The sequence below is a fragment of the Zonotrichia albicollis genome, chromosome 1, assembly GCF_047830755.1.
Source record: "Zonotrichia albicollis isolate bZonAlb1 chromosome 1, bZonAlb1.hap1, whole genome shotgun sequence".
NCBI lineage: Eukaryota > Metazoa > Chordata > Aves > Passeriformes > Passerellidae > Zonotrichia > Zonotrichia albicollis.
In genome coordinates, this window is record NC_133819.1 from 9,794,641 (window position 1) to 9,821,783 (window position 27,143).

Here is a 27,143-nt window from a genome sequence, read left to right on the forward strand (position 1 = left end):
TGACTCCTGGATATTGAGCATATCCCAATTCCTCTGTAATCATAGCAAGGATAGGCCAACAGGGACATCAGCTGGGGCAAATGTCTTAAAGCCAGGCCTCAGGTTTCAAGGGAAGAAGCTGCAGGTCCATGAAGATGGTGGCTGAAAGGTTGGGAGGAAGGAGACTCAGAGGAGGAAAGGGGATACTCAATATAAAAAGGGAAGGTCTTGCTTTGGGTGACAAAATAGTCTTGGTATGGTTCTGAGTGTCTCTGCAGTAACAGGAAAAGAGGATGAGTTATCTAAGAAATATACTGATCACGACACTGTGGAATTCTCTAACAGCCAGTGACATTTGCAGTAACTCCTCATAACAAACCCATAAATTATACAAGTAACAAAGTGGTTTGTTTTTCAGCCAGCCTCTGGTTCAATATGATTTGGAGAATGACTCACTACTTCTTTAGACTCATTAAGTGTTGCTTGGGCTATCTCTGTGTGCATCCTCACCAGATAACCAGAAGACAGCCACTACCTGTAAGAGCTCATTTAAAATATGGATAATTTATAAATTACACAGACACCAAAACTGTTATAAACTATTGATTATCATAAAACTCATGTTACTTCTGGAAATTAAACTAACACAATTCTTATACCTTAACTTCAGCTAAACAGATTTACATGGGTGAATGTCTTGGTGTCACAAACCTAGATTTGCAGCAGTGAATAAACTATCTAGAAAGGAACAGAGATCACTCAGAATTTTCCTCTCCCCATAGGAAGTGAGCTCCCTTTTCAACACTTCCCCAGTAACTCATGTTCCATGTTAGAGACTGGGCTTGCAGTGGGAATGTTTTATAACAGCCGATGTTTAAGGATGCTCTGGGAACAAATGAAGTTCTGGGGCTGCTGGAGTTTATCCCTGGGCTATTTCAGACCCAGGTTTTATCCCTGGGCTATTTAAGGTCCCAGGGACCTCTCCTGTCCCCTGGCCTTCAGCCACCTCCTCCTCCTTTGCAGCAAGAGCAGCCCCCAGGACACTGCAGAGCCAGGCAGCTCCCAGTGCTGCAGCAGGGAATCCAGACCCAGCTTTCTTTGCTGTTCCACTCTGCCTCACAAATCGACTCAGGGATTTGGAAAGTTTTGTCTGATTTCTAAATAAATGCTCTATACAGACAACCTGTCTTACCACAAAGATCCTAAGATCCACAAAAAACATCTACATTCTTAATCCAGCTTCTTTTTTTTAATGATAATTACTTTTAAGATATATCTGGTATAGGTGTAACTAAAAGAAATAGCAACTCCTTAACATTTTTGGATGTTAAGATGATGGAACTCTAGGTTATAAATTGCCTTTCTCATTCCTTTATTTTAAACAAGATTATAGAATGGTTATAACTTTTTAGAAACTTTAAAATTAACCTCTACAGAGAAACGAACAGGATTTTGCTGGGGTTTGGAAAGGTGTTTTAAAATCAAGGATTATGATGTGGCCAGCCAGTTAAAATTTATCTGCACAATCTCCAAAGACAAACCCACCTCTGTCTGGCAAAAAAGATACTTATTCTGAGCAGATTCTCAGTCTTTTTGAAGATACCAAGGCTGTACTTCCAGATTTAAGTGTAAGATACTCAGAGGCTCATCAGTTTTTAATAGTTTTGTAACATTAAATTCAAGAAAAAAGTATTACTTGTTAGCTCACCCTAGCCTGGATTCTCCCAACTACAGACTAATTTCCAAAAAAGAAAAGGAGCTTGGGAATTTGCAAAACAAGGAGCATCATGGAGTGAGATAGAATTTACAAGGGAATTTATAGTCTGGGAAGCACAAAGAACTGCACCCATTTTTAAAACAACTTGAACCAGTGTGGAGAGGTTACAAGTCCTTACAAACATTGAGTGTGTCACTTTTTGAAGAAACTATTGGTTGCAATTTTATTATTTTAATTTCTTTGCATTAAAAGCCAACAATTAACCAGCACATAGTGCTAGTACAGTATTCATTTTATTTCTCAATGAATCAGCAATTTAAGTTAAATGTAAAGAGCTTTTTACAACAAACTTATCTTGGGTTTTATCAAAAAACGTTACTTACTTACCCAATGATATGCTGATCAATGAAATTTAAGTAGCCTTTAAAATGCAATCAAAATAGCACAAAAACAATGCACACTTGTTGAAACCATGCAGGAAAACAAATTGCATGCTCTCATTCCACTAGAGTGAGTGGCTTTAGTAGCACTAATCCACACTCTGGCAGAGAAAAGGTACAATACAAACAATACCAGAGAACTCACAAATAGTGCTCTATAGAGTGAGGTAGTGTTTTCACAAAAGACTAGTCCAGATGCTCTCCTCTCTTTTAAGTATCCACACCCAAAGTTTCCCTCGTAGATACTCTTAGGAAGATGGAAATGGAAGGAGAAAGCAGAGTGATGGGATTGTGGCAGAATGAATGCATAAGCAGCTTTACTACACAGAAAAGTTAAGGAAAATAGTCAAAGGATTCCAGAGAAAACAGCAAGAAACAAAAAGTAAATATTTCTCATTACAAATAGTTTCATCCATTAAATGACTTTCTGTAGCACAGCAAAGTGGAATGTTTTTTGAATTTTAGTTTTTTAATTAATTATTCAAATATATTAACCCACTTTCCAGGCTCACTCTTGGTAGTTCAGACTTATATGGCAGATCCAACTAATGTTTACTAACTTAGAGACAAGCCTACTACACCATTTCTATTTTTTTCCAGATCAATCATCCCAGTGTGCCAGAAACTCACAACTATGATGCAAAAGAAAGGCCTGAGTTGTGGTAAGTCAACATTGTAACTCCAACAAAACAAGGCTGAGGGCATGACCTAAAATGTACCAGTGATAAGCATTCACTTAAGGCAATTTTCAAGGTAATAAAAAGTAATTATTATTGTAGAAAACTTTTCACTCTAACATTAAAGTGGTGCACAAAAATCTTCAAACTATTAATAAGGATCAGTGTAATTTTAACCATTCTCTTTGAATTCTCTCTTCTCCATAAATACAAGCAATCAAAGACATTAATTTGCTATTTCTCTACACAACCCCTATGACTGAACTTGAGCAAAACATGAGAAACCAACAAATATCGTGTTTTTAGTCTCATAAATGTTGCTCCATATTAGAATCCTATGGCCATAAAAAAGCTCTATTTACTACAATTAACTGCAGTTCATGTAGAAGTTCCATGACATTGTCTCTGTAGAATGTGCAGGAACACTTTCAGTTCTCCTGCATAAAAAAAAGTCTTCCCATGGTATTTTCCCCCTATGTGACATAACTGTGAAGCCTTTTGGTCTCTGGTTTTGGAAAATTTGATTTAACACAGTATCATATTATTCTTTTGTAGTAAAGTTGTACATGGAATTTGCAATTGTTCTATGTTACTTTCTGTTATATTCTTTACAACACTGGAAAGAAAATTACTTGAAGTTAAATATGGAGTCATTTGTTGCAACTGCTTTTCTGGGCTGGCAGAGGAAGAAGAAAGAGGATTAAACAGGTCCCACACTATGACCATCATTCTCCACCCACCCAGGCAATTCTTATACTGTAGACAGAATATCAAATGCAGCAATAGGAAATTCGGGATGCTGTTCCCAAATTTCCTAATTTATCTGCTTTGTGCAAAGAACTCCCCCTTTCTGTGCCCTAGAGTTTAGAGATCTACTGATTAAATGCACTGAAATTAAAATACTGTCTGCACAAGCAGGCAGAAGTTGAGACTTGCAACCTCATCTTTCCAAAGGAAGGAGACAACGTTTGAGAATGTTTGTTTAAAACAAACAATGTTAGAGAATGTTTGTTTAAAACAAAAAAAATAATTTATGACAAAGCCTCAGTATTTGCTGGAGCATGTAAGAGAGAATCAGAGCTATGTGGAAAAGACTGGAACTGGTGCAGGAGAGAACTTTACACCACTTATTTTAAGTAAGAGGCTTTAGTGTATTTTACCAAACATTAGCTTTGTGGCTGTTTCAGTAAAATTCAGTAGCTGAACACAAAGATACATGAATTGGTTCAACTGAATCTAGTACACAAAACAGATGGCAGACAGACTTTTTCTGTCTGTTGCAGTACTCTGAAACTGATACTAAGCACACCATAATTCTATTCTGTTCCTGCTTACTCTGTACTGTAGTAATTCTAATTTCTTTTCTGCTAAGATTACAGATTTTGCCTGAATTCAATATACAGTGAGGTTAAAAAGGAAACATGAAGATTCCAACTCTATTCCAAATGAGTCTTTTTAACTTTTAAAATAGCCTAGAAATACCACTTCCAAACTCTGCTGTATACACCCTGGAACAGACATGAAATCACTAGTCAGTCATGTAAATTGTTTGGGCTACTAAGGTTTCATTTGTTAGCACTAGGATTTAACTTAATTTTAACCTAAATTTCAGCAGACAAGTCTGCAAAATGTGTGCAAAAAAATCCAAAGCTTGAAAACTGTATTCTCTGATTAATATTTTAGTCATCACTTCCAGAACCTATCATCTAACAGCAATACTGAAACCAGCAAAACTCAGTTAAGTTTCACTTATCTCTTTACAGTAGGGTTAAATTTATTATTGCTATCAATTACAAGCAGGAACAGTACTTTACTAACCTGAAATAAACTCCAAAGCAAGTTATTTCAGAGTCCCATAGGATAAATCCATAGAGAGAACATGATTTATTTCTATGTTTTGCACAAGCAAATAAACCACCCTGCAAAAACCAGTCTGATAGAAATCTCACACAAGTATTCTGGCACTGTAACATCACAGGACTGCACAGGACTGATTTCATGGTGAGGACTTCAGCACCTGAAAATCTCCAGCAATACCCTAAGCCAAAGCAAGCAAGTTCACCTGAACTTATGGAAGTGGGTTGTTTCCCAGTTAGTTCCTTAAAATTCCTCATGCTAATCCCATACCATGTATGGAAAACATCATGGAATAAAAACATGCAGCCTTTCAAGTCCAGGAAAGGAGCATTCTTTAAAGAAAACCCACACTGATTAAGGAATAATGTTTTATTAAATATAGAGCTAAAGACTATGCTGCTAAAAAAGTGGACCTTACATCATACGCCTTGAAAGGAGAGGAATTATAGAGAAGATGGCACAATGTGTGTTAGTAAAGCAGTGTCACACTACCAAGCAAGACATGCTGGGAGTACCCAAGAGACTCTGACAGAAGGGTATCCATGAGAACATAACTTACAGGCAGATTTCTTGCTGAGTCCAAATACAGAATAAGCAATGCAGAGGAAAGCCCATCATTAGCTTGGTCTTTGTCAGCTCTAATGCTTGTTAGCACCTAAAACAAAAACACACTGTAAGCCTTCCTGGAAAGCAAGTGTTACTATTTCTGTCTCTTTCCTGAAAAAAACCCAAAAAAACCCCCAAAAAACCCCCCAAACATCTCCCAAAGATCAAACATACACAAATTCAGAGCATGAAGCATAAAAAGTAAGTTTTCAAGACTCATATCGACATTTCAAAACCATTTGCACAAAAATTTGCACCCCATTTCCTACTTTTTTTTTTTAGATTGGACAGATTGTAACATCATATCCAGCTTTGTCTCCCAAGTAATGAAATGTTAGCAGACATTCTCAAACAGTAATATTAAGAGGAAAGAAAAGAACCACAAAAGCATTTGAAAATCTCATTTAAACCATTGACACTTATGGCTGGGATGAGATTTCTAAAGACGGACAGTTTGGAATAAAGCTGTTTCTCCAAATTCACAGCAGCTAGAGATCTGGTTACATACTTAACAAATACATGAAAAATTCACAACAAAATCACCCCAAAACAATTAAGATTAGAAGGAAAGTAATGTGTTCCTTTAATACCTTGTCTAGATTGTCAGCAGTTGGCATCAATGTGAGCCATTCCAGTTTTAAATGCAACTTTCCTTTGGACACTTCATCCAAAGTAAACCACTGAAAATTAAGCAAAGTAATGTGAAATAATCTGGCAAACAAATCTATGATTGCAATTACTTCTTCAGGACATTTAGGAAGCACTGAAGTCTGCTAAGAATCTCTCAGAGCTGAACTCCACGTAACCTGAAAATATCTGATCCATAAAAAATTCTTATTTTGCATAAAGTATTACAATACAGAATGATAAAACCACCCAGACAAACATTGTACATTATATATAAAAGCATCTTTAAAATACCAAGAAAATTCTTAAAGTTCTGTAAAGATGTTCTGGGAAAACAAGCCCTGCACAATGTTCCTACAAAATCTCTCTTACATATAGGATAAAAATTAGTCTGCCCAGCAATTAACTATTCTCTTGCAAAAAAACTTCTCACCAAATATCTAAGTTACTATTTTTTGCATTTGCATAGGAGTAACCTTAAAACTCCAAGACCAACAAAGAATGTCATTATTTTTCAGATTTCATCAGTTAAGATATCTCTTAAACCACTGTACTGATCATCAGGGCATGATTTCTACAGCATTAAGGTTATTCTTGCACATAGAGGAATTATGCCCAGGAAAAAATAATCCAAGAACAACAACATGTACAACATATGGGTCTTGTTAAACCAAAAATGACTGAACTCCATTACCTCATCTAGAAGACGCTCCTTTTCAACTTCAATTAAATCAATCATCAAACTAGGAAAATGGAGAAAAAGAAGTAATATTTTAGCCAAGAAACAAATATCTAGCACAGAACTCAAGCCTCACCTTGATTATCCACCACTGACATCAAAAGAGCAGAATATTATTCTTTTAGCCCCTCAGAAAAGAAGGAGCAGGGAAGGAAATGGCTGAGCAAAGATGAGTGCAGGGTTTCAGGAAAATGCCTACAACAGAGCCCATTTTGTAACCAAGAGGGAACAATGTAACTCACATGTGTATGACCCAACTCTCAAAACAGAGAGCACATCCAAACTACCCACTGGAAATAGCACCTATGACCAAATTCATGCTTTGGCAGTGTCTGGGAGAATTCTAGTTCACACAAGCTAAAAATGTAGCAGGGAATCTGCTAAAAATTAAAACAGAGCAGACATCCGCATGCCAGTGCATGAACATTTGTCTGGCTTCTTATTTTTTTAGTTCTGATGTACACAGTAGGTCACTTCCTCCTCCCATCACTTCAGTGTAAGATTAGGGAAGTGCAAAGAAAAAGAAACCTTTGTACTGCCTACTTCTTAATTTTAATGAGAAGTAGGTACTGTTGCTCCTGTTAAGAGAGAAGGAGCTGGAAAGGCAAGGGAGCTCTACTCTGTATGGAAAGCAACAATGGGAAGTTCCAAAACTCTGCAAGAAATAAAGGTGACAAATTACTGGAGAAAGAGCTGGCTAAACCCCTGAAATGTTTATGAGCAAACACCTATGGCCTATGGAGTCAAAGAGTGTGTCATGTTTGTAAAAGCATTACAGTAAAATTTTTTCTGTGATCAAATAGTTAAGATCAGCTCTTAAGAGGAAAAACAAACTTGAGACAGTCATTTAGAAGCTATGAAGATGAAGAAGATACAGAGTTATAAAACTGTATTAACTTTGCCTGAAGAAAGAATTAAGACTTAGTGCTAGCTCACAGACATTAAAGAAGCTAGGGCACAATTCTGGTACCCACAATACTCACCTGCTTTGTTCAGAAAAGATGTAAACATATAGATGTGTATATACACACCCAGACACATTTGCATATAAATGAATTTACACACATGAAGTAGTTACGGAATTCCTAACTACCAAGATAATTGATTGATAAATACAATTAGAGAGCAGAACAACTGCAATAAAATAAAAATAATAACTGAAGAAAAATTACAATATTTAATCTCTTTCCAATACATACAAACATATTCTCCATAACATTTACCTCCCCAGGAAGTCATCTTTATCTGGATCTTCATCAAAGAGCTCAATCTCTAGCTCCTGTCCTGGATGTTCATACACTAAGGCCTGGAAGTTCAGTGAGAGGGCATTATCAGTAAAACTGACCAGCTTGGTTAAATGGCATAATAACAGTAAAACACTGAGCTGCAGTAACTTTGTACAGTAAAATACATTAGTAAGCAAATGCTTTTAAAAGTTTCAATTTAATGAGCAATTTTAAGTGCTTTTCAGATTAAATTTGTCAATGTTGGCTCTAAATGCCCAAACTAATTTTTCAGAATTACTGATGCTCAGTCTAGAAAAAAAAAAAAAAAAAGGAAAAAAATATGTATGTAAGTAAAAGGAGACTTTCTGTTTTATTACAGAACTTTAGGCTTCTAGAGGGAGATATCAAGAAGCTCCTTAAGGACACCCCCAAAATAGCCTCTTTAACAGAAGAAAGAGGATATTTCTTCTTTTGTTTCTTCCATGAAGAAGAGCATACAACAAGGTATTTTTATTGGTTATACCTCATAAACTTCATTCCATTTTGGATTGAGATTTTCTTTGATGACCTTGCTTTGGAAAATTTGGTTGCCCACACGGATGATTCCATAAGGATCTGACTTTCCTTTGACAATCCCTTTTAGGTAAGTATCTTTCCCCTCTAGGTCCTGAGCTTCAATAAAGTGTATCCTTAGAACACCCTGAAAAAGGAAAATATGAGTTTGTACAGTAATCTGAAAGCTTCCATGTCATCACAATTTACACAAAGATGTTTTATAATTTCCATTGCCATTTCCTTAACATGAAAGTTATTCTGGACATACTGTAAATAGAAGATATCAGTGATGATCCACACACTCAACAGACCTAGCACTCAAGAGACTCCTGAAAAGAAAAATTGTCATCAGCCATCAGAAACATGCCAGTTACATCAAGAAATATCAGGTTTCTGGAAGTGAGTAGCAAAAAATAGCAACAACTGTTTAGTGAAGCACACTAATAGTAATTTTCCATGATAACATAAAACACATGCTACTTTTTTGTCTATACAGTTAAACTAGATTGTAGCAATCTAGTGATTGTAAAAGTAATAAGTTTAAGATTTTTTAAAAAAGAATAAATAAATGAATAAGGAAATAAATCTTTCTTGGTGGTCTTTTGAAACATTAACTTCACAGAAATTGTTTATAAATTAAATCAGTTATTATCTGTGCTTGAATTCACAGCAACTTGTACCAGTACAGTAACTGTATTTCAAAATTCCTCCAGATTGCCTTGAACAGTTAATACAGAAGAAACTGAATGCCCAATTATTGCTGTTGACAGAAACCTGCTTACCTTCGGTATAGGAAACCTCAGCTGAGCAATCTGCACTTCACTGACCAGGGGGACTGTAATTCTATTGGGAAGGACCAAGTAGTTGGATATGATATCCAATATTATTGTATCTGATAAGCCACTGTTGGAGAAAAGAATCCTCAGTTACTTTAAAAAATTATTCCTTTTGCTGCTTAACAACCTAAATGGAGAAAATATTTGCCTTCCTGGGAGAGCAGAAGACAGATCTGGTTTGTAAACGTAAAATAAAGGATTCTTGCCCAAACGGCCACCAGGTGGAAGCAGCTGACACTGAACAGCAGAAACCACAGGGATGAATATAAAGCTCCCATTTCCCTGCCACAGCCAAATTTCCCCCTCACCCTTGCCTTTTAAAAGCAGCCTGGGTAAAAAGGAATTGCATAAGTGCTCTTGCCTCTAACGCATCCAACCAAGCAGATGGTAACTGTTGAATTACTTTTGTCCTTCAATAATGATTTATCTGACCTTGCAAGTTTGGCTGCCCCTTCCTGTATTGTTATGAAAGCACTTGTCCTCTTGAGCTGGGAGGACCATCACTTAAACCACAGACACACAGAACACAATGTGTAAAACACAGTAAAATGTAGCCTAGGGAAGCAAAACTGGTTCTGTTCAGTGAAAAGGGAGTGGCAGTGCAACCACACTGGTAATGAATCACATAAAACCCAACCCCACACCCCTCCACAAACACAGAGAAGAGAACAATTTTCCTAAGCTACAAGGTCACCCAGCTCAGGTCTGAACTGACAACAAATCATTGTCAGACCAACAGCACTGGTTGCACACACTGCCTACACAGGGAGAAAGCAGAACACAGAACACAAGCACCCAGGACATCCCAGGAGGATGCCCAAAGGTTCAAAGAGGTCATTACAACAATACTTGAGATACTCTGAACTGCAGAGGGACATTCTCACTAAAGCTGGTGGAGCTGTGAATTCTCCTAAAATACACACCATGATTCTTTTTTTACAGTTTTGTCAAATCAAGATGCAGATAATGTTTGATTACTTGAAACTTTTTTTGGATGAAGCACTTCTGTGTGAGCACCTTGTGAAGTTTTCTAAGACTGAATCTGAAGCTGGGAATAACTCTGACTCAGGAGCTAGCATATAAAAACACAAAAGCTGCAGTGAAACATGATATGTGTTACAGTTTCATTTGGAAAGAAAATGTAGTGGTGAGCAATTAACATTATGCTAGAGATGGGCAGCAGAACAAATCCATTACATACAATCTGGCCCACTAGAAATGCACACTGATTTTCGTGCCAAATCCACATCTGATTTTCAATGCCCAGATTTGAAATCTGAGCAGCCTGCAAGCCCTTGGCTGCCCCTGGAAATCCAGGTAACTACAATACATGATGCAACATGGCTGACTGTAATGGTGCTCAGAACAACAGGCACAGAAGGAGCTCAAGGCTGCATCAAAACCAATGGACAGGTCTGTGCAGGCTTCTGGCTAGAAAGAGGAAACAGTGGATAACGTTAAGATATTGCTCAGAGGAAAAAAAGTTTCCACTCAACTTCTCAGTTAATTCACACGTGCTCTAAAGAATCTTCCTTCTCCTCCCTTTCAGGCAGAGCTTATCCAATCACATTTACAGAGGTTGTCATTCTATGTGAACCCTAGAAATTCAGTTTCAGAAAATTTTAAGACAAATACTACATGTTATTTGAAGAGTAGCTTCATGTAGCTATCATTTTAACATACTGCTTTTCAAACTTTAAAGTTTCATTCTGCCAAACCTCTCGCTTTCAGTTTATGCTCTCTGAAATGAGCCAAGAAAATAGAATTCATTATTTTGTCAAGAGGTGAAAAAAAATTGAAGATAAACATCTCAACCAGTCTTAACATTAAAAGGAAAAGAAAAACCAAACCAAAGCTGAAGTGATGGTAACCACACAAGCAACAATCACACTTTTCAAAATTCAAGTCTAATGACAACACTCTAGTATAGAGACCAGATAAGTTTTTTTGTTCCTGCTTTTGTTAGTGTCCCTACTTGGCAAAAAGAGAAAGCTCTGCCTTTAGGCTCAGTCCCTTCAGAACAGATGACTAATGGAGAAAATCAAGTGACAGAAAGCAAAGGAGCTGTGCAAGGAAAGCAATGGTACCAGAGCTTGCCCTGCTCTTCTCTAGTGTTTCATTAAAATCACAAACTTTATGTGATCACAGGTGTAAATACAGGTGTAAATACTCTGGACTAGCATAAGGTTCAGAGGGTGACTAATGTTCAAATAGAGCTGCAGCAAATCTTAAAAAAAAGAAACACAGCCCAAGCACTGGGAGGACTCACAATTCTTTGTGCCAGAACCAAACCCCAACTGATTCCACAGGTCAGTCTCATAATTCTATCCCAACATTACTACTTGAATTTCACAAAAAACACCTGAGAAAAATGAGGCAGCATTAATAAAGTTTCACCAAGATTTACATAGAGAAACTGAACTCCTAGAAGGTAGCAGGTACCCTAACTTTAAATATGGAGCTGAAAAAGAACACTAAAGATTGCATGCCACTAACTAATGAATTAAATGAATTCTAAAACAACATGATGCTTTCAAGCTGTTTAAATCTCATCCAGTATTAGCCAGCTGGGTTGCACCTAGATGCAAAGTATTCCTCATGAATACAAGGCAAAAATAACAATCTTTTGCATTTTTTGTTATCTAAAGTGGTCTGATCTATGGAAAACAGAGAAAAAACACTGTAAGCAACAGAGAAAGATGCATTAATATAAACCCTTATGTTGATGCATCATTAAAAACCAGCTTCCTAAGATCAAAAAACTTTAGTCAATGATTCTATGTACAATTATTTTTTCAGTTCAAAAAAGGAAAGAAGTGTAGAATGTTTCATATAGTTTATAAGACTGTCTTCAAAAGCTCAATTTCATTGTAGAAAAATAACTGTTAGTTGCCTACTCTTTTGTATTGCTCTCTAATTTTTACCAGTTGTGTATTTTTCCTGTGCTATCTTTATTCATACTGCAGACACAGCAAATTTCTGACTGCACTGAGTGTTTTCACTCTGTCTCAAGCAACCCAAACATCTTTCCATCGACCACATCCCCTTCTGAAAGCACCTGAGTATTCTCACAGCCTGGCTCCTCCTCACACAGAGATTTTAATTCCACTTCTCCCAAGCTATACTAATGATGGAATATGAATTCCATGTGTGTTCTTCTCCTTTGTGGAGTCATATAGGAAAAGCAATAAAAAATTAGTTAACAGCAGACAGAGAAGCTTCCAGCAGCTAATGCTGAAATTCAATTAGTAGCAGACATTTGCAAACAGAGTACAATAAGCAGTTCAGTGTGCAGCCAAAAGCCATAGGATAATAAAGGTGGTGGCAGCAATCTCTTGTTCATCATTGTTTATAACAACTACAATATGTCAAGTTGTCAGACCAAAATACACAACTTATCTGTACAGATAAGAAACACAAATACAGCACCAAAGAAACCTCTTGGCAAGGCAGAGCATGAGTCACCCCAGTTACAGTTACTATAGAAACTATACCACGTCTAGGTGGCACTGGTTTGTGCATATGTGGCCAAGTTTGGTTGCTCTGGAAACCATAAACTTGAGATATTTAGCTAGACTTTGTTTACATCTGAGGTTTTGTGTTTGCAGTCAGGCAAATATGTAGCAGGATGTGAGTCTCAGGAGCCTAGTAAAGTTAAGTGCTAAATGTAAATTTAGTCATGGTATATCAAAAAGGGGAATTATTACTCAGGAGCTGTATTTTGGAAGCCATTTTCTCTCACTCATCAAGAAAACCTCTTTCCTCAGAGACAGGCTTGAAACATGAAAAATTCTTGGAGCCATTAACCTACTTAATGCAAGTTCTAATTTCAAACTGTTCAGCTGGGATTCCATGCAATGGCTCCACATGTCTAAGGAAAGCAAAATTCACTTCAGTCATGCAATTGATTACTAAGGGATTAATTTAATAACTAAATTCAAACTCCTGTTTTGAAACAATAAAAAATAATTCTGGAGTCAGCCAACTCTTGAGAGTATAGGATCTAATAAAAAGGGCTAGTCACAAAATCCAAGTGTGTATCAGATCCACCATTATCGCCTTTGCCATTGTCTCCATATTAAAACCCCTTGGGTAACTATTAAAACCTGATAAATATGAATATATTAATGGATTTAACTTAATCGGGTTTATAATGATTGAAAGCAACCTGATTTGCACCTCTATTGATGCTTTTTAATTTGGGATTTTATCATGTGGTATTAGGAAAAGCTCTGAATAAGCTAACACATTTTATTGCTATATACAATGAATATTTGAATACTCCATTTGATCTTCACATAATAAACTGAAAAAGCTTTAAAAGTAAACAGTTGAAGATATTAGAAACTTTATTTAGTTTGAATAGTCTTAAGGTAATTCTAACTATCTTTACACAAGCAAATAGAGATGGATTGGCATACAAAGCCAAGAACCAAGATGTCATGAACTCATTTGCATGAAAGGAAGGCTCTGATCATAGGAGATGGCAGATAGGAAATTCATAAGATTCCAGAAAGGCTGAGAACACTAAGAGAAGTACATTATAAATTATATTTTCAAACTATTTTAACATGATCTACTAGATATATTTTTTACATACTTTGTCTTGTGGTGAAATCACTACCTTCTGCAAATTGAGCAATTTCATATAATTCTACATTAAGAGAAAACTGCTCAGAGTCAGTTAACCTAGAAACTATTCAATTTATGGTCTTGAGATTTTCTGGGCTTTACTGGGGTGCAGATCTATCAAACACTGCTTTAGGTATACTCACTTCAGCCCTGGAACATCCAGAAGATTGGTCAGTCCAGTCCAGTTAATTTCCAAAAGCTGTCAATTGCAGAGAAAAGAGGGGGATGGGGGGGTGGGAAATGACAGGAAAAAAAAAAAAAAAAGAAAAGCAGCTTAGAATTGGTAACATTGAAGAAATAAACACAATTGCTACAGATTCTGATCAGTGGAGAATTAACCAGTTTCCAGGCTTTTCTTAAACAAACAAACAAAACAACCCTCTTCCATTCTTAAGAATTTTTAGACACATTTTTAAAAGCTATGAAAACTTTCACCATTCTCTTATCCACCCTTCCACCATTCATATAAATACACATCCCCCAATATACACAAATACACAGGACCTACTCCATACAATCCATATAGAATAATGAAATGTAATCCTATTTTCTGGAGAAATATTTCTGGGGTCACCATAGACCTGTCAGAGATGCATGTTAATGATTGTTCATTTGCGAATTATAATAAACTGACAAAGAATCTCACATGAGACCAGGAAAATAAGAGATCTAGAAGACATAGGCAACAGAATTAATGAAGAATTGGGATTAAGAAGGTGGCAGGAAGATGTGATAACAGCTTTCAAACATAAGAGGCTGTTTTCAAGGCACAAGTTCATTTTACCACTGATAAAGAAGAAAGGTATCAACAGGATTAAGTATCAAAGAGAGAAAAATTGTCAGAAATAATTAAAAGGGATAACTCATTGCTAGGCCATGCATACTTTGTCACTGAAAATCTTTGCAGAATATTACGCTGTATAAAGGTACCTATTCTGCTTCAAGATTGCTGCCATTAAAAACTAATTTAAAACATCCTTTTTGATCCTATAATATTCTAATTCTCAATAACAAAACCAACAGACCTGAGTTCCCTTAGTTCTCTCTTCACTGAATTATTTCAATTAATGTGACAGAAGTTACCAGAGTATTTAAGCAACACATAAACCCAAACCCACCCAGTTACCACCATGTTTCCAAATCCAATTCACTCAATCTAAGTATACCTGCAGGAGAAAAAGGATTTTGATATTCCTCAGTTGAGAAACTAATTGTGGCAGTTCAGCTAAATGCTAAAACAAAACAACAAACCTCTACAAGAACAAATGTTGTGTATTTTCACAAACAGATGAGAATCATCACCCTAACTTCACTTTCTTTTTTAAAAATAGCACATACCATTCTTTTACAAAGGATCTATTAATAGTTTAATTAGTGATTTCCTTTGTGAATACTTCCAGTAAAGATAAGACATAATAGATTAACTCATATAAGGAACACTGTATATTGTTTAATACACTTAATTAATGGTGGCAAATATTTCAACAATGTTACCTATAAACAATATTACCAAGCCTACCTGTGACAAACAATTAAGCAAGGAAAAAGGAAACCATTATCCTTTCAAGGAAAAAGTAAGATGTAATAACCATATTACATCAGATATTCCAGAACAAAAGGCAACACCAATCATGGGACATAGTGCAAGAACCTACATGAGCACCATGCCCTTGCCACAAACAGGGCTCAGGCTGTCCTGGGCATGAGGAAGATGATTAGGGGACTGGAGCATGATGTCATGAGAGATGCCCAATACCTTTATTATTTTTGTGGCCCTCCACTGGACTTATTCCAGCATGTCCCTGTCTGCTGTACTGGGGAACCCCACACTGCATTCCAGATGTGCCTCACCAATGCTGTGGAAAATGCAAAATTTCCCTCAACCAGCTGGCAACGCTTCTTCTACTGCAGCCCAGGATGCTGTTGGCCTTCTTTGCCACAAGTGCACATTTCTGACTTCTCTTCCCCCTTCTACCCAACTGATCAGCCTGTATCCTCTTCAGCAAAGCTGCTTTCCTGCCAGTCAGCCCCCAGCCTGACATGGGAGACAAGGTTATTCCTCTCTAGGCACAAGACTTTGCATTTCCATTTACTGAACTTCATGAGATTCCTGTTGGCACATTTCTCCAGCTTCTCAAGGTCCCTCTAAACAGCAGTACAACTATCAGGTGTATCAAGCACTCCTTCCAGTTTTAAGCAAGCAAACTTGCTGAGAGCACACTCTGTCCCAGCACCCAGGACAGCCCTGAATTTGTGCTGGCCCCAGGTTTTACCCTGGGGTAAATCACTACTGATGGTCCTCCAGCTGAACTTCATGTTCCTGATGCCAACTCACTGAGCCTGAAGAGTTTAGCCACTTTTCAACCAAGCTGCCCATTTATTTCCTCTGTACTTAGCATTTACCTACGAGGATGTTGCAGAAGGCTGTGTCAAAGCTTTACTGAAGTCAAGGTAAGCTGTATCCATAGTTTCTCCCTCATCCACCCAGCCAGCCTTCTGATCACAGAGATTATTGCCTTGATTCCCATGATTTCCTGCTCATGACTCCCTCCTGGCTACTCCCAATCACTTTGTTGTCTTCCCAACCTTACCAGCAGGATGGAGCTCACCACCTGAGCCCCTGTGCCCTTGAATTGCCTCCAGAGCCACACTGCAGTCACCTTTCATGTTCTCCAGGTCTCAACACCCTGGAAGTGGTGCTGATCCCCACATGGAGGAGCAGCAGTGGGCAATGGTCTGAGGCCAGACAAACTGTAACAACATGCTGAACCTGAGGTCCAGGCAAGCACAAACCTCAAGAGAGAACAGGTCAGGATGGCACATGGGGCCAGGAGTCTCTCAGAAGTGACCACCTCCCCTTTCTCCTGGTGCTTCAGGGCAGTTCAGGCTCTGCTGGCTTGGATGCTGCCAGGCCCTCCTCTGCTACACTGGCCCCAGATCTGCTCCACAGCTGCAAATCTGCAGATGGGGTAGGAGTCATCTTCCTTGGGGCAGAAAATTTCCATATTTCCCCATCATGGGATAATTCCACCCAGTAGTTTCCCCAGAAAGTCAGAGATTCTGTTTCAGACAAAGCCATCTACCTGATCATTTACATTTGTTATAGATGAAACCAGACTGTAAGAATCTAAAGTGAAAAAATTATTCAGAAGTTCTACAGAGATTGCTGACTTTCTTGACTGATTCCTGCTTTAGGTGAAAGCACAAAGCTATCACTGGCTGCAGGACCACTTTGTATTCAATATCTTTTTTAATACCTCATTTACAACTAGTTTTGCCCACTTGCTATTTCTATTTCTAATCCACTAGTAGGATTGTAGTGAGAAAAGGTTAATGCTCCTTTACTTATGAATTACTAGCAAGGCTAAATGGAAGTACTGCCTTTCAGAAGGCAATAATTTCTTAGCTACAATCCATACTGCATACTGAACAGTCTTTTTATTCTTCCTTTTTGAGGTACTATAATTTTTTTCTACATGGTTATGAATTTAAAGCTATGAGGTTTTTAATTTACAAATATAAAAATCAATGATTTATTGAAAATAATTTCTTGCAAAATGGGTTCTTTTACATTGGTATGCAAGCTTTAGTTGTACAGTTCTACAAAAACTATGAGCTAGAACACAGAATATTTTCATTTAGGATAACTAAGATTCCACCTTAAAAATTAATTGTGCAAATTACTGTATTTGTGTATGTTCTCAAATCTCCTCCTTATCTTAAATCTGAAAAAAAAGTTAAGAAACAAATAATTGAACCAGGATGAAAATTCCAACTTAGTATGAATAATTTCAGTTTTATACTACTTCCTCAATCATGCAAACCCACAGATGTTTAAGTAATATAGCAAACAAGTAGCTTGGTAGTAGCTGATAAGACTAACCACAAATTGAGTATTCAGACTAATTCTCTAGTTCTAATCACAAGTTTTGACTGTACATTATGAGACACTTTAAAAAGCTATGCAGTCTACCAAGCTTCTAGAAGATGTAATTTTATACTATTTTAAGACAAAAAACCCAGTTTATTATACGATTTATTTTTTCTTTATTCATAAGCAAAATAGAAACAAATGGACACCATAAATACCTTCCAAAAGTGGTCCCTATCCCGAGGTGCTCCTACCTGCATCCTGTATTTAACAGTTTTACATAATGATGTTTTCAGATTAAATAGTAAATGAGAAAAGATTTGTATTTCCTTTTGTTTTCATATTTTTTTCAGTGTACTGCATACAGCAATTAACACAGTTAGTCCTGTGCTGCCTCCTAAACAGCCTTCACTGAATAAATGCATTGAGCAACACAATGCATGTTGAAATTCAACATTGAGAAACATCTCCTGCACTGGACTGAAACATTTATCACAGTGGTTTCTGTATTAACTGCCACAACCCTAAAGAAAGCCAAGAACAACCAAGGAGATGCCACTGAGAAGTGACACTTTGCATTGATGTGACTAAAAAGCATTTCAAAAGGTTGCAACAGGGCCTATGAAACAAAACAGGGTCTATGATACAATTTCACTGTCAATATTTTGATTATTACACACCTCTGCTAAAAAACAAGCATTGATTCCATCATCAGTCCTTACAGCGTCAAACATGGAAAAACAATTACACAAAAAACCCGAGATGTTTGCCACTAAGAGTGGTCATTTAGAAAAGAAATGCATATAATATCAACAAGAAATACATATAATATCAGAAATTCTCTTCATCCACTTAATGTACAGGAATAAATACAAAGACCAATTTCAGAAATGTTAAAGACAAATCCTCTTCCATTTGAAGCTGAAGCTCATAAATTAAAAAAACATTATTACAGCTAAGAACTTTACAGAGTTATTAAAAAAGCTTTGCGAATAAATCTTAAGCCATTAAATGTTTTGGAAGGAATATGAGCCTTCAAACCCCTGCCATAATCAAGCTTTCACTGTTTGGGCTTTAAAGGTAAATTCCCCTGTCAGATAAAGTTTGTGGCATTCACCCACCACAGAGTTTCCTTTCCAGTTCTGCCAGAAGCACCCGGCAGTGAAACACACTCTAATCTTGGTCTACAGGTATTAGGGAGAAATTATTTTTGTTTTCTCCTCTTCTGTTTTTTTTTAGTGTTCTATCTCCCCCTGCCCTCACCCCACGTTCCTTTCAATAAAGTTGTTTCAAGTCTTCTCTTGGTTTCCAAACATTAAAGAGCAACTCGGGGAAAAAAAACCCAACATCTTTATATCTGCAAAAGTGTAGAAATAACACTGACAGCAGACACTCTCACAGCAAAGTGAGAAGAAAGGAAGCAAAAAATTTCTTCATAAGCAGGAGAGAGCCCCCAGCCACAGTCCAGCAAAATAACAAGAGGTTTTCTGTATTTTGGGCACTGCCATACCATGACTTGCTGGAGAAGAACAGGACCCCCTAATGTGGTTCTGACAGAAGTTACAGCAATGTTGCCATCACAACTAACTGAAGAGTCCTTTGGAGGAAAAGGGAGCAAGCAAAGGTCTCCCAGCTGATGAATCTTTTATGAAGCACCAAACCTAAACACTTTCCATATTTAAAAAATAGCTTAATATGATTTCCTCCTCTGTCATCATTTTAAGCAACGCATAATTCTCTTAGTTTAGCTAAATTCAGAGAATGCCAGCTGGTTCTCTGCAGCAGAACTAACAGAACAATTTTCCAGAACACTGGAAAAACTGCGTGCAGAATTTGTAAGTAAATGAAATTGTGCCAGAAGCCAGAAACGATGGTGCCTTTCCACAACACACTGCAGCTAGAGAGGTGATGTGCCTTGCAGACTCTACCCAGCAGCTCACTGCACAAAGGCAGATTCCAGACACCAGTAACACCTTCCAATGAAGTAATCTGTGTGTCTTGTGGCTCAAACCTCTTACAATTCTTCCTTTCCTCAGAGAGGTGAAAACAAATTTCGTTATCTGCCTGAAAGCCAAGAAATTCTCATCTTACCAAAGCTCTGTACTGAGAACTAACACAATGCATATTTTGGAAGAGGTTAAAAAATCAGATAAAAAAATAAACCCCTTCAGCCAATAGGAAAAGATAGGCTAAAAACTAATGAGCATCTCTATACACACTGGGTGTTCTCAAGACTCTAGAAACCTTTACAAAGGGAAAAATATGTGCTGGAATGTAGAATACACAGGGCCATAAATAAAGCTCACAGAAATACAAAAAGCAGCCTCTAAACACTGCCAACCTTGTGGCTTGATTTGGCTGCCATAAACAATACTAATTCTCAGAAGAGAAGCCACAGCACATTTTAAAATGCTGATTAACAACTTCCTGCTAAATGAGTTATGGAAGTGCAATACTTTTGTAGGAAAACTGAAGCTCTACTACAGGCCATGAGGATACAAATCCATGGGATAAGATGTGATTCTTCCCAGGAATGTCTTACAAGAAGGGAACTAATGGGCCCTCTACTGTTACTTGTGAAAGGCCATACCAGACATGGTACAATTTGTTTGTTAGTAGAGCAAAGCCCATCACCACCCACAACACTGAAGTGCTGGCATTGCTGTAATAATTTAATATGTAACATTATCCATTGTATCTCTCAGGAAATACACAATAAACTCAACCTTTCAAACAACAATACAGAGTAGGTGCTGTAGTATTCCCACTGGTTTGTGCAGGAAACACAGCATATCTCTGCACAGAAATGGTGTTTAAAAGTTTTTCAGTGGTAACTCTCTGAAGATTTCCATGAGACAACTGCTAGAGAAGTAAGATGTACACTTGAGGGGGTAGAAGACACAGCAGGCAAGTGAGCTGAAGGAACCAGAAGCAGGATCACAGTTGACTTTGCACAAATCCAGTGCACCTGCTGTTCTCCACAGTGTCAGCCACTCACAGCTTTACTCAAGCCAATTGTCTCCTCCTTCTCTACTCCTTCCTACCCTTCTACCAGTCTGCATTTTGGTTCACACCCTCACACCAGTCTCCTGACTTTAGTGAGCTGGCTCAGGCAACTAAAATACATCTGAAGGACAGGAAATTGGGCATTTCTTATGGTGTTTAATATCCTGCCAGGTCATGTCCCTTAGCCAGCTTCCTCCAGCAGGAGAAGTTTCAAAACTGGTATAAGAGAGTCAACAGCATTGAATGGGAGGGCACAGGGAGAAAAGAATAAGGTACTGTGGAAACACCAACTGTGATGGCCCTTAAAGCATCCCAAAAGCTATCAAAATCTAAAATCACTGAGAAAAAATGCAAGTTGTAGCAAATTTTAAGTTTGCTGAGTAGCAGTGAAAATCATTCACTTCATAAGCAACAAGACTAGTTCTCCACAAATGTTATTCTAACAGTAGCTGTGCATCAGCATTTACCCAGGTGTTCCACAAACCTGACAGTCCCACATGTTCTAGATTCATTCTATACATTCCACATAACCATTTTACGTATTTCCAGCCATTTCACTGGACTCATTATGGCTGCAAGCACTCCTTTTTGAGTCTAATTTTCATCAGGACTTATAATTTTGAAAGTCCCATCCAGCCAGTTTTCCAAAGGCAGACAATATTAAGTGAAATTAAGCCTTATAAAAAATTAATCAAACTACAGGACAGAACCAATCTATAAAGTGAGCAGAAGGAGAGCAGTACTCAAGTCATCAAGTGAAAGGCAAAACTGTGAATCTGAAAATGAGAGCTTTGGAGGAGCTGCCCATTTTTCCTGGAAGACATCCTGTTTTCCAGCCATTGTTCTTTTTGAAACATTAGTATTTTTATGTGTTTGCCTTATTGGGAGGGTTTTGGCTTTTATTAAGAGAAAACGGTTGGGTTAGGACACACCCTCAATTCTGAGTGTGCCACTGAACAAGCTTTTGAAAATTACCCATTTACAGTACAACTATAAGCCATATAAGCTTCTATAACTGAACAGCAAATCAAAATAACTGTGCACTGATTCATGATAAAAGTAAAATGATAGCTAAAACTCTGAGAACCAACTATCTGGTAAATATACATAATGTTAATATAGTGAGAAAATGCAAAGAATCTCACAAATCCTGAATGTTAGTCCAGTGCCACCTTCTCCCTAGCACTGACACTCAGAGATTTAAAAGACCACTTCAAACATTAGAATGCACATATTTCCCTTCCTTGAAATGTCCTACATATTTGGATTTATAAAATAAGCTGATGAAACTTTTAACACCTTCCTCACAATAACAACAAAATACAGTATATAGAAAGTTTCATAAGATGTAAGAACTCTTGAAAGATCAAAAACTTTATGTATTACTCAGAAATATGAGACTGGTAAACTCATAGGCCATGTTGCCTTTTATAGTCATTAAGTCCAGCAAACAGATGATACAGAGCAAGAGGAATTGTTGCCAGTTACTTTAGACTGGAAAATATGAGAACAAAATCTAATGCCAGCTGCCAGCTAATTCCTCTTCTCTTCTAACAAAAATATTTAAGAAAGGCTTTCTTTGGCTGCAGCCATTTGCTCTCTAGTAAGAGAAGAGAATTTGGTTCTTGCTATAATAAGGTTTATTTTACATTTTTCTACAGAAGTTAGAAAAATAAACACTGAGAAAACACTCTGTGGTGGGGGGAGAAGTCTGGAGAAAGCTGAACAGCCATGGATAACTGTCAAAGTTATGGCCTATCTTAGATTATTTTAACCATTCACCCTTAGGTTTGCTCAGACATTGATCACTACCTTAGTTTTTAAATGAAAGGAGGGTGAAAAACACTTTTAGCATTTTTGTAACTGAATACTTTTGGGGAGGGCTTGACTTTTTAGTCCAAGCTGATACTCTGCTCTATCTCCCATCCCTTTTTTGTCCTATTAATAAAGTGTCAGGGGTAGGACAAAAGACAAAATTACTATGGACAAAGTATTTCCCAAAGTTCACAAACTGACCCCAAATGAGGGGTGTTTCACTAGACATGTTTTCAGTTTCTTTTCTGAGGTGCAAGCTGTCCTAGTTAAGCACTTTGCAGATGCATCACACTTAGAGAAGAGTGGGCACAGCTACCAGAGTTAAAATCCACTGGCGAAGGCTCTGGGAGTAGCAGAAGTGGAAGGTTTGGATATCTCCTACCAGAGCAGGATGCTGGGGAGCAGAGCAGTGCCAGGAGCTGCTTCTAAGGATTCCTGGGGCTGATCTCTCCTCCTACCACTGCCAGCTTTCCCATCTCTCCCCCAGAAGGTACCAACAGGAGCATCTGCAGGAGGGATCCCAGGGCAGTGCAGACATCCTGGGTCAGGTCATGGCTCCAGCACTGAGTGTGTCAGAATGGCTTCACAGAAGCACTGTACAAAACAGAGCTGAGACAACACAAACCACATCTAGACAATGCAGAAATGCTACTCCTGTAGGGCAAAAAGAGGCAGCACCTCTGTCCACATAACTACACTTTTCTCCCTGCTCCTCTAAACCAGAAAGTTTGCATTTAACTTGTTTATTGGATGGACCCTGGAATGAGCTGGGGACTGTACTGTGTATGGAAGTTGTTTAGGAGAGGATTGCATAGCAAAATTATATCAGAGAGTATGCTAACAATTACATAGTGCAAACCAGCATAAGACAGCATTCAATCCTTTCCAGGGCCATGCTTACTTTGCTAGGATAAACATGAAGATTAACAGTTGTCCTACACTCATGGCTCACCCACAGATTAAAAATGAGGTGAAACTTAAGCAGACATCTCCTTGTGTTTAGGCTCATTTCAAAGAAATCTGTGGAAATCCAAATTTGGTTCATCCCAATGTAGTTTCTCAACTATTTCCAAATAAGAGCCATGATGTTTTACCAGCTTTGCATGAACTAATTCACTTTTACAAAAACATTGACTAAATCGGGTACAAAACATTTCCTAATTATTGCATATTTTACTGAGATTTAAGTCTCCATTCCTTCTACCCAAGCACACATGGTTTCTCTAGACAGATGAAACAAGCCACACAAACACACAAGTGATGTAAGTTTTTTCTAGGCCACACATAAACATCTAAAACCAAACCTATTTTTCAACATGGTAGCAAAAATTTATCATGGGACATTTGTTCAAAAGAACTGTATCACAAAAATGTGATTTCTTTGAACAAAGTAACAACAGACCTCCTAAAGCTGTTGAGGAATTCACTCTCACCCCCCCAAGCCTAAATCAACTTTTCAGAGTTTCAGACTGCTGATGAAACCAAGATGATCACTTTGTGATGCTTCTAAGTGTCTAAACCCCTGCACTTGTAATTTGTGATCTGCCAGTCTGAAACTGTTAGACCTGGACATAGTAAGTTTTAATGTTTAATTAGAACATCTTCAAGGAAAGCTTCCAATGGAAAATATATATTCAAGTAAGAGATGGAAACAATTAATTTCTTTAAAGAAGTCTATGGAGCATAAGAATTTCCATGTTCTTCACATTTTCTCTTAGGCTCTTATGGAGACTTATTTAAAGCAGCACCAAACTTCAAATTGCTGAAAGTGCCTCACACACACACATATACAACATCAAAGAATTTTCCATCAGCCAAGTGCAATGTGTATTATGTTATCCTTTAAACTTTTATAAAAAAAGATTTGGTGAAGTGCTTGCCTAAAACTGAAAGTACTTGAGGGCTGGTCTCTTGTTTACACACGCCAGTTTGGCTGTATCATTTTCATACCAGCCAGACCTTGTTGGCTCACCTTTGTTTCACTGTTATTCCTGCCCAAACAGGCATTTGGCCTATGACCTTATCTCTGCTTTCCACTTTTGCTGTTATCATGATTATTTTGAATTCCAATTCCATCTCACTATGTGCTTCATCCACTCTCACACCTGGGTCACTGGTAAATGTAATAGAAATTGCCACTTGCTATCTAGGAAAAAACTTCACAGTAGGTGGGTAATTTCCCAGTTTAATTTGGGCTAACACCAGCATTGGTTTTCTTAACAACCTTGCACAGATTTGTGAAATTTTAAGTTAGAGCTACAGAATATCATGAGAAGAGCAACCAAAGCTTTTTTACAACCAATCTAGATGGTATCTGTTATCTTTCCTTACCCACAGGACTTGTAAGAAAAGTTTGACAGCTTTCACAAAAAACACTCCCAAATTCCAAGGTAATTATTATCTGTCTTGGCTCATGCTAGCATTCATAAAATTTTTCCAGTGCTTATCTGTCAAAATTCAAGCAAACAGTGATTTCCCAAACTCTTTCCTTTTGCTGCTTAATTCCTGCTCCATCATTTTTTAACTACCATCATCAGCACTCTAAAAGAAGTGGAAAGGAGATAAAAGTGCTTACAGGTTTCCTAAGGAAAAACAGGGATAGTGCTCCAATTAGGGGCATGTCTCCAATCAGTGGTTCCAGGATAACCCTCATGGTGCCATGGATCTGTGAAAGGGGAAGAAAATAAAGACAATGAAATTTACTTTAGTCAAATTTTAAATAAAATTTATTTGCTGGCAAGGCTCACACATCTAATTCATTAAATTCTTGTTTATGGTAAAACTTTATATATGTATAAATTCTTTCTTCATATGTCATTCAGACCCAAAAAAATTCATACAAGCACTTAATAGCTGTGCTTAAAAATTCATTACATTCATCTGTATCATGCAGTGTCATGTTGGTGGCAATTTTTTGAAATTGTGAAATAGATTATTTCTACAGTTCCACGTAAACCAATGTGACACAAGAAGCACAGTGGCACCACAGAGCAGAATCAGGTAAATGCTTACAGGTCTGTCAAGACACACATGTAAAAGAGCCAATTCTGCTCCTTAGGAAGAGATCTGTTATCAGGAAGTTCAGGAAATCTCAGAAACAATATCAGAAGGCAAGGCTACTAATGGTAATTGCATCAGTAATTCTATCTGATGCTTAGATACCACATGAAATAAAGTTTTAGGCTCCATGGTGCCTTTAGGTGCCTTTATAAACTGACACATCACTTGAACACATCACATCAACTTGATGTGAAATTATCTCTAGCTTTTCCTGCAGTGAATGTTACATATTTGTTCTACATCTTAAAGGAAGTTTTTTCTTTTCTTAGGTCATGTTACTGAAATTCTAATGCAATATCAATCCTATTCACCTAAGAAAAAAAAGTAAGCTAGAAAACTACACAATTACTGTTCCTTTCTTATAGATTATTTCATCAGAAAATAGTGATTTAGTGATATGAAAATCAAAAGAAAAAAACCTGAATTTCACCTGTATGCTTTTCACACCAGCTCTGCAGAAGTATCTCTTGATCTCCAAATCAATTTCACAGTTTCCAACAAAACTAAACCAAAAAAGAAAGTATACATTTCACTTTTATGACCTAAATTGCAATAAACTGTTAGTTCTGTTTTGCAGTGTCATGATGACATATTTTGTTTCCCAGTATATGCACAAAAATGCATGTTGAAATATTAGAACATAAAAAATGCCAGTTTGCTTAAACATCCTTTCAAAACATCACTGTCATCAAAATCACTCAAATTAATACCTAGGTTTGCTACCATGTCCAGAAGGATGCCTAATAGGAAACAAGCCAGAGGCCCTACTTTTGGGAAATAATGGACAGAGAACTCATACTCCATTTCAGGAAAGCTCTCCACAGATCTCATTGATAGTAAATGTACCCAAATCCACTCTCATCTAACATAATCATGAGAAGCACTAGACAGAGATGGTAGTTATGCTAAAAATGAAACTTGTCTGAAATATTCATAGACTTGCAAAGCCAGTCGTATTTAGAATTTCAATAAGCAGGGCATGCTGAGCTGAATGATCTTCTAAGCAAGTTCTAAGCCAAAAACAGTTGAGCCCTTTCTGAAGGGAGAGAAGGCAGGAAGCAAATTAGAGAATATATTAAAAATTATGCATATTTTTCCCTGAACTGTTCTTGCATCCCATTTTTGGGGATCAAGGTCAAGTGATTGAAATTTTTCAGATGCTGCCCTGTATTTCAGATTTGTCTAAGTTGGTAAAAAGAAGTCCCATCTATTTTGTCATGTTACAAGGCTACAAGATTATTCACACACAACTCAGGCCTGGATTTATAACTGCTTTCCCTCAACCATGTACCAGCAGAGCTGAGCAACTTTTCCCAAGAGCTGGTACTGCTGTGAGACACTTAGGTTCTGAAAACAAGCTAATTTTGAGACCCAACAGGGAATTCAGGAAGAAAGCTTGAAACTCTGACTTAGCATGGAATTGGTCAATGATTGTGCAGAATGAGAGCTAAAAGCAAAACCCAAGCATGAATGCCATGCTCCAGGTGGGGAGAGATCAGC

General features: G+C 37.5%; 1 protein-coding gene across 4 annotated transcripts in view; it reads right to left on the reverse strand.

The window, feature by feature from the left end:
- ESYT2 (extended synaptotagmin 2) overlaps window positions 1-27,143 on the reverse strand; it is an 80,595-nt gene that overhangs the window by 15,868 nt on the left and 37,584 nt on the right. For 2 of the 4 annotated variants that reach the window (XM_014269782.3, XM_074553322.1), the window contains exons 5-14: window positions 26,074-26,146; window positions 25,159-25,248; window positions 14,035-14,090; window positions 9,206-9,326; window positions 8,392-8,568; window positions 7,866-7,948; window positions 6,598-6,646; window positions 5,867-5,956; window positions 5,230-5,325; window positions 2,282-2,383 (exon numbers count right to left, since the gene is read on the reverse strand). In XM_014269782.3, the coding sequence (XP_014125257.2) occupies window positions 2,282-2,383; window positions 5,230-5,325; window positions 5,867-5,956; window positions 6,598-6,646; window positions 7,866-7,948; window positions 8,392-8,568; window positions 9,206-9,326; window positions 14,035-14,090; window positions 25,159-25,248; window positions 26,074-26,146 (937 nt within the window). The remainder of the gene's footprint in view (window positions 1-2,281; window positions 2,384-5,229; window positions 5,326-5,866; window positions 5,957-6,597; window positions 6,647-7,865; window positions 7,949-8,391; window positions 8,569-9,205; window positions 9,327-14,034; window positions 14,091-25,158; window positions 25,249-26,073; window positions 26,147-27,143) is intronic. The other 2 variants (XM_005480409.4, XM_005480410.4) reach the window with 1 other exon arrangement.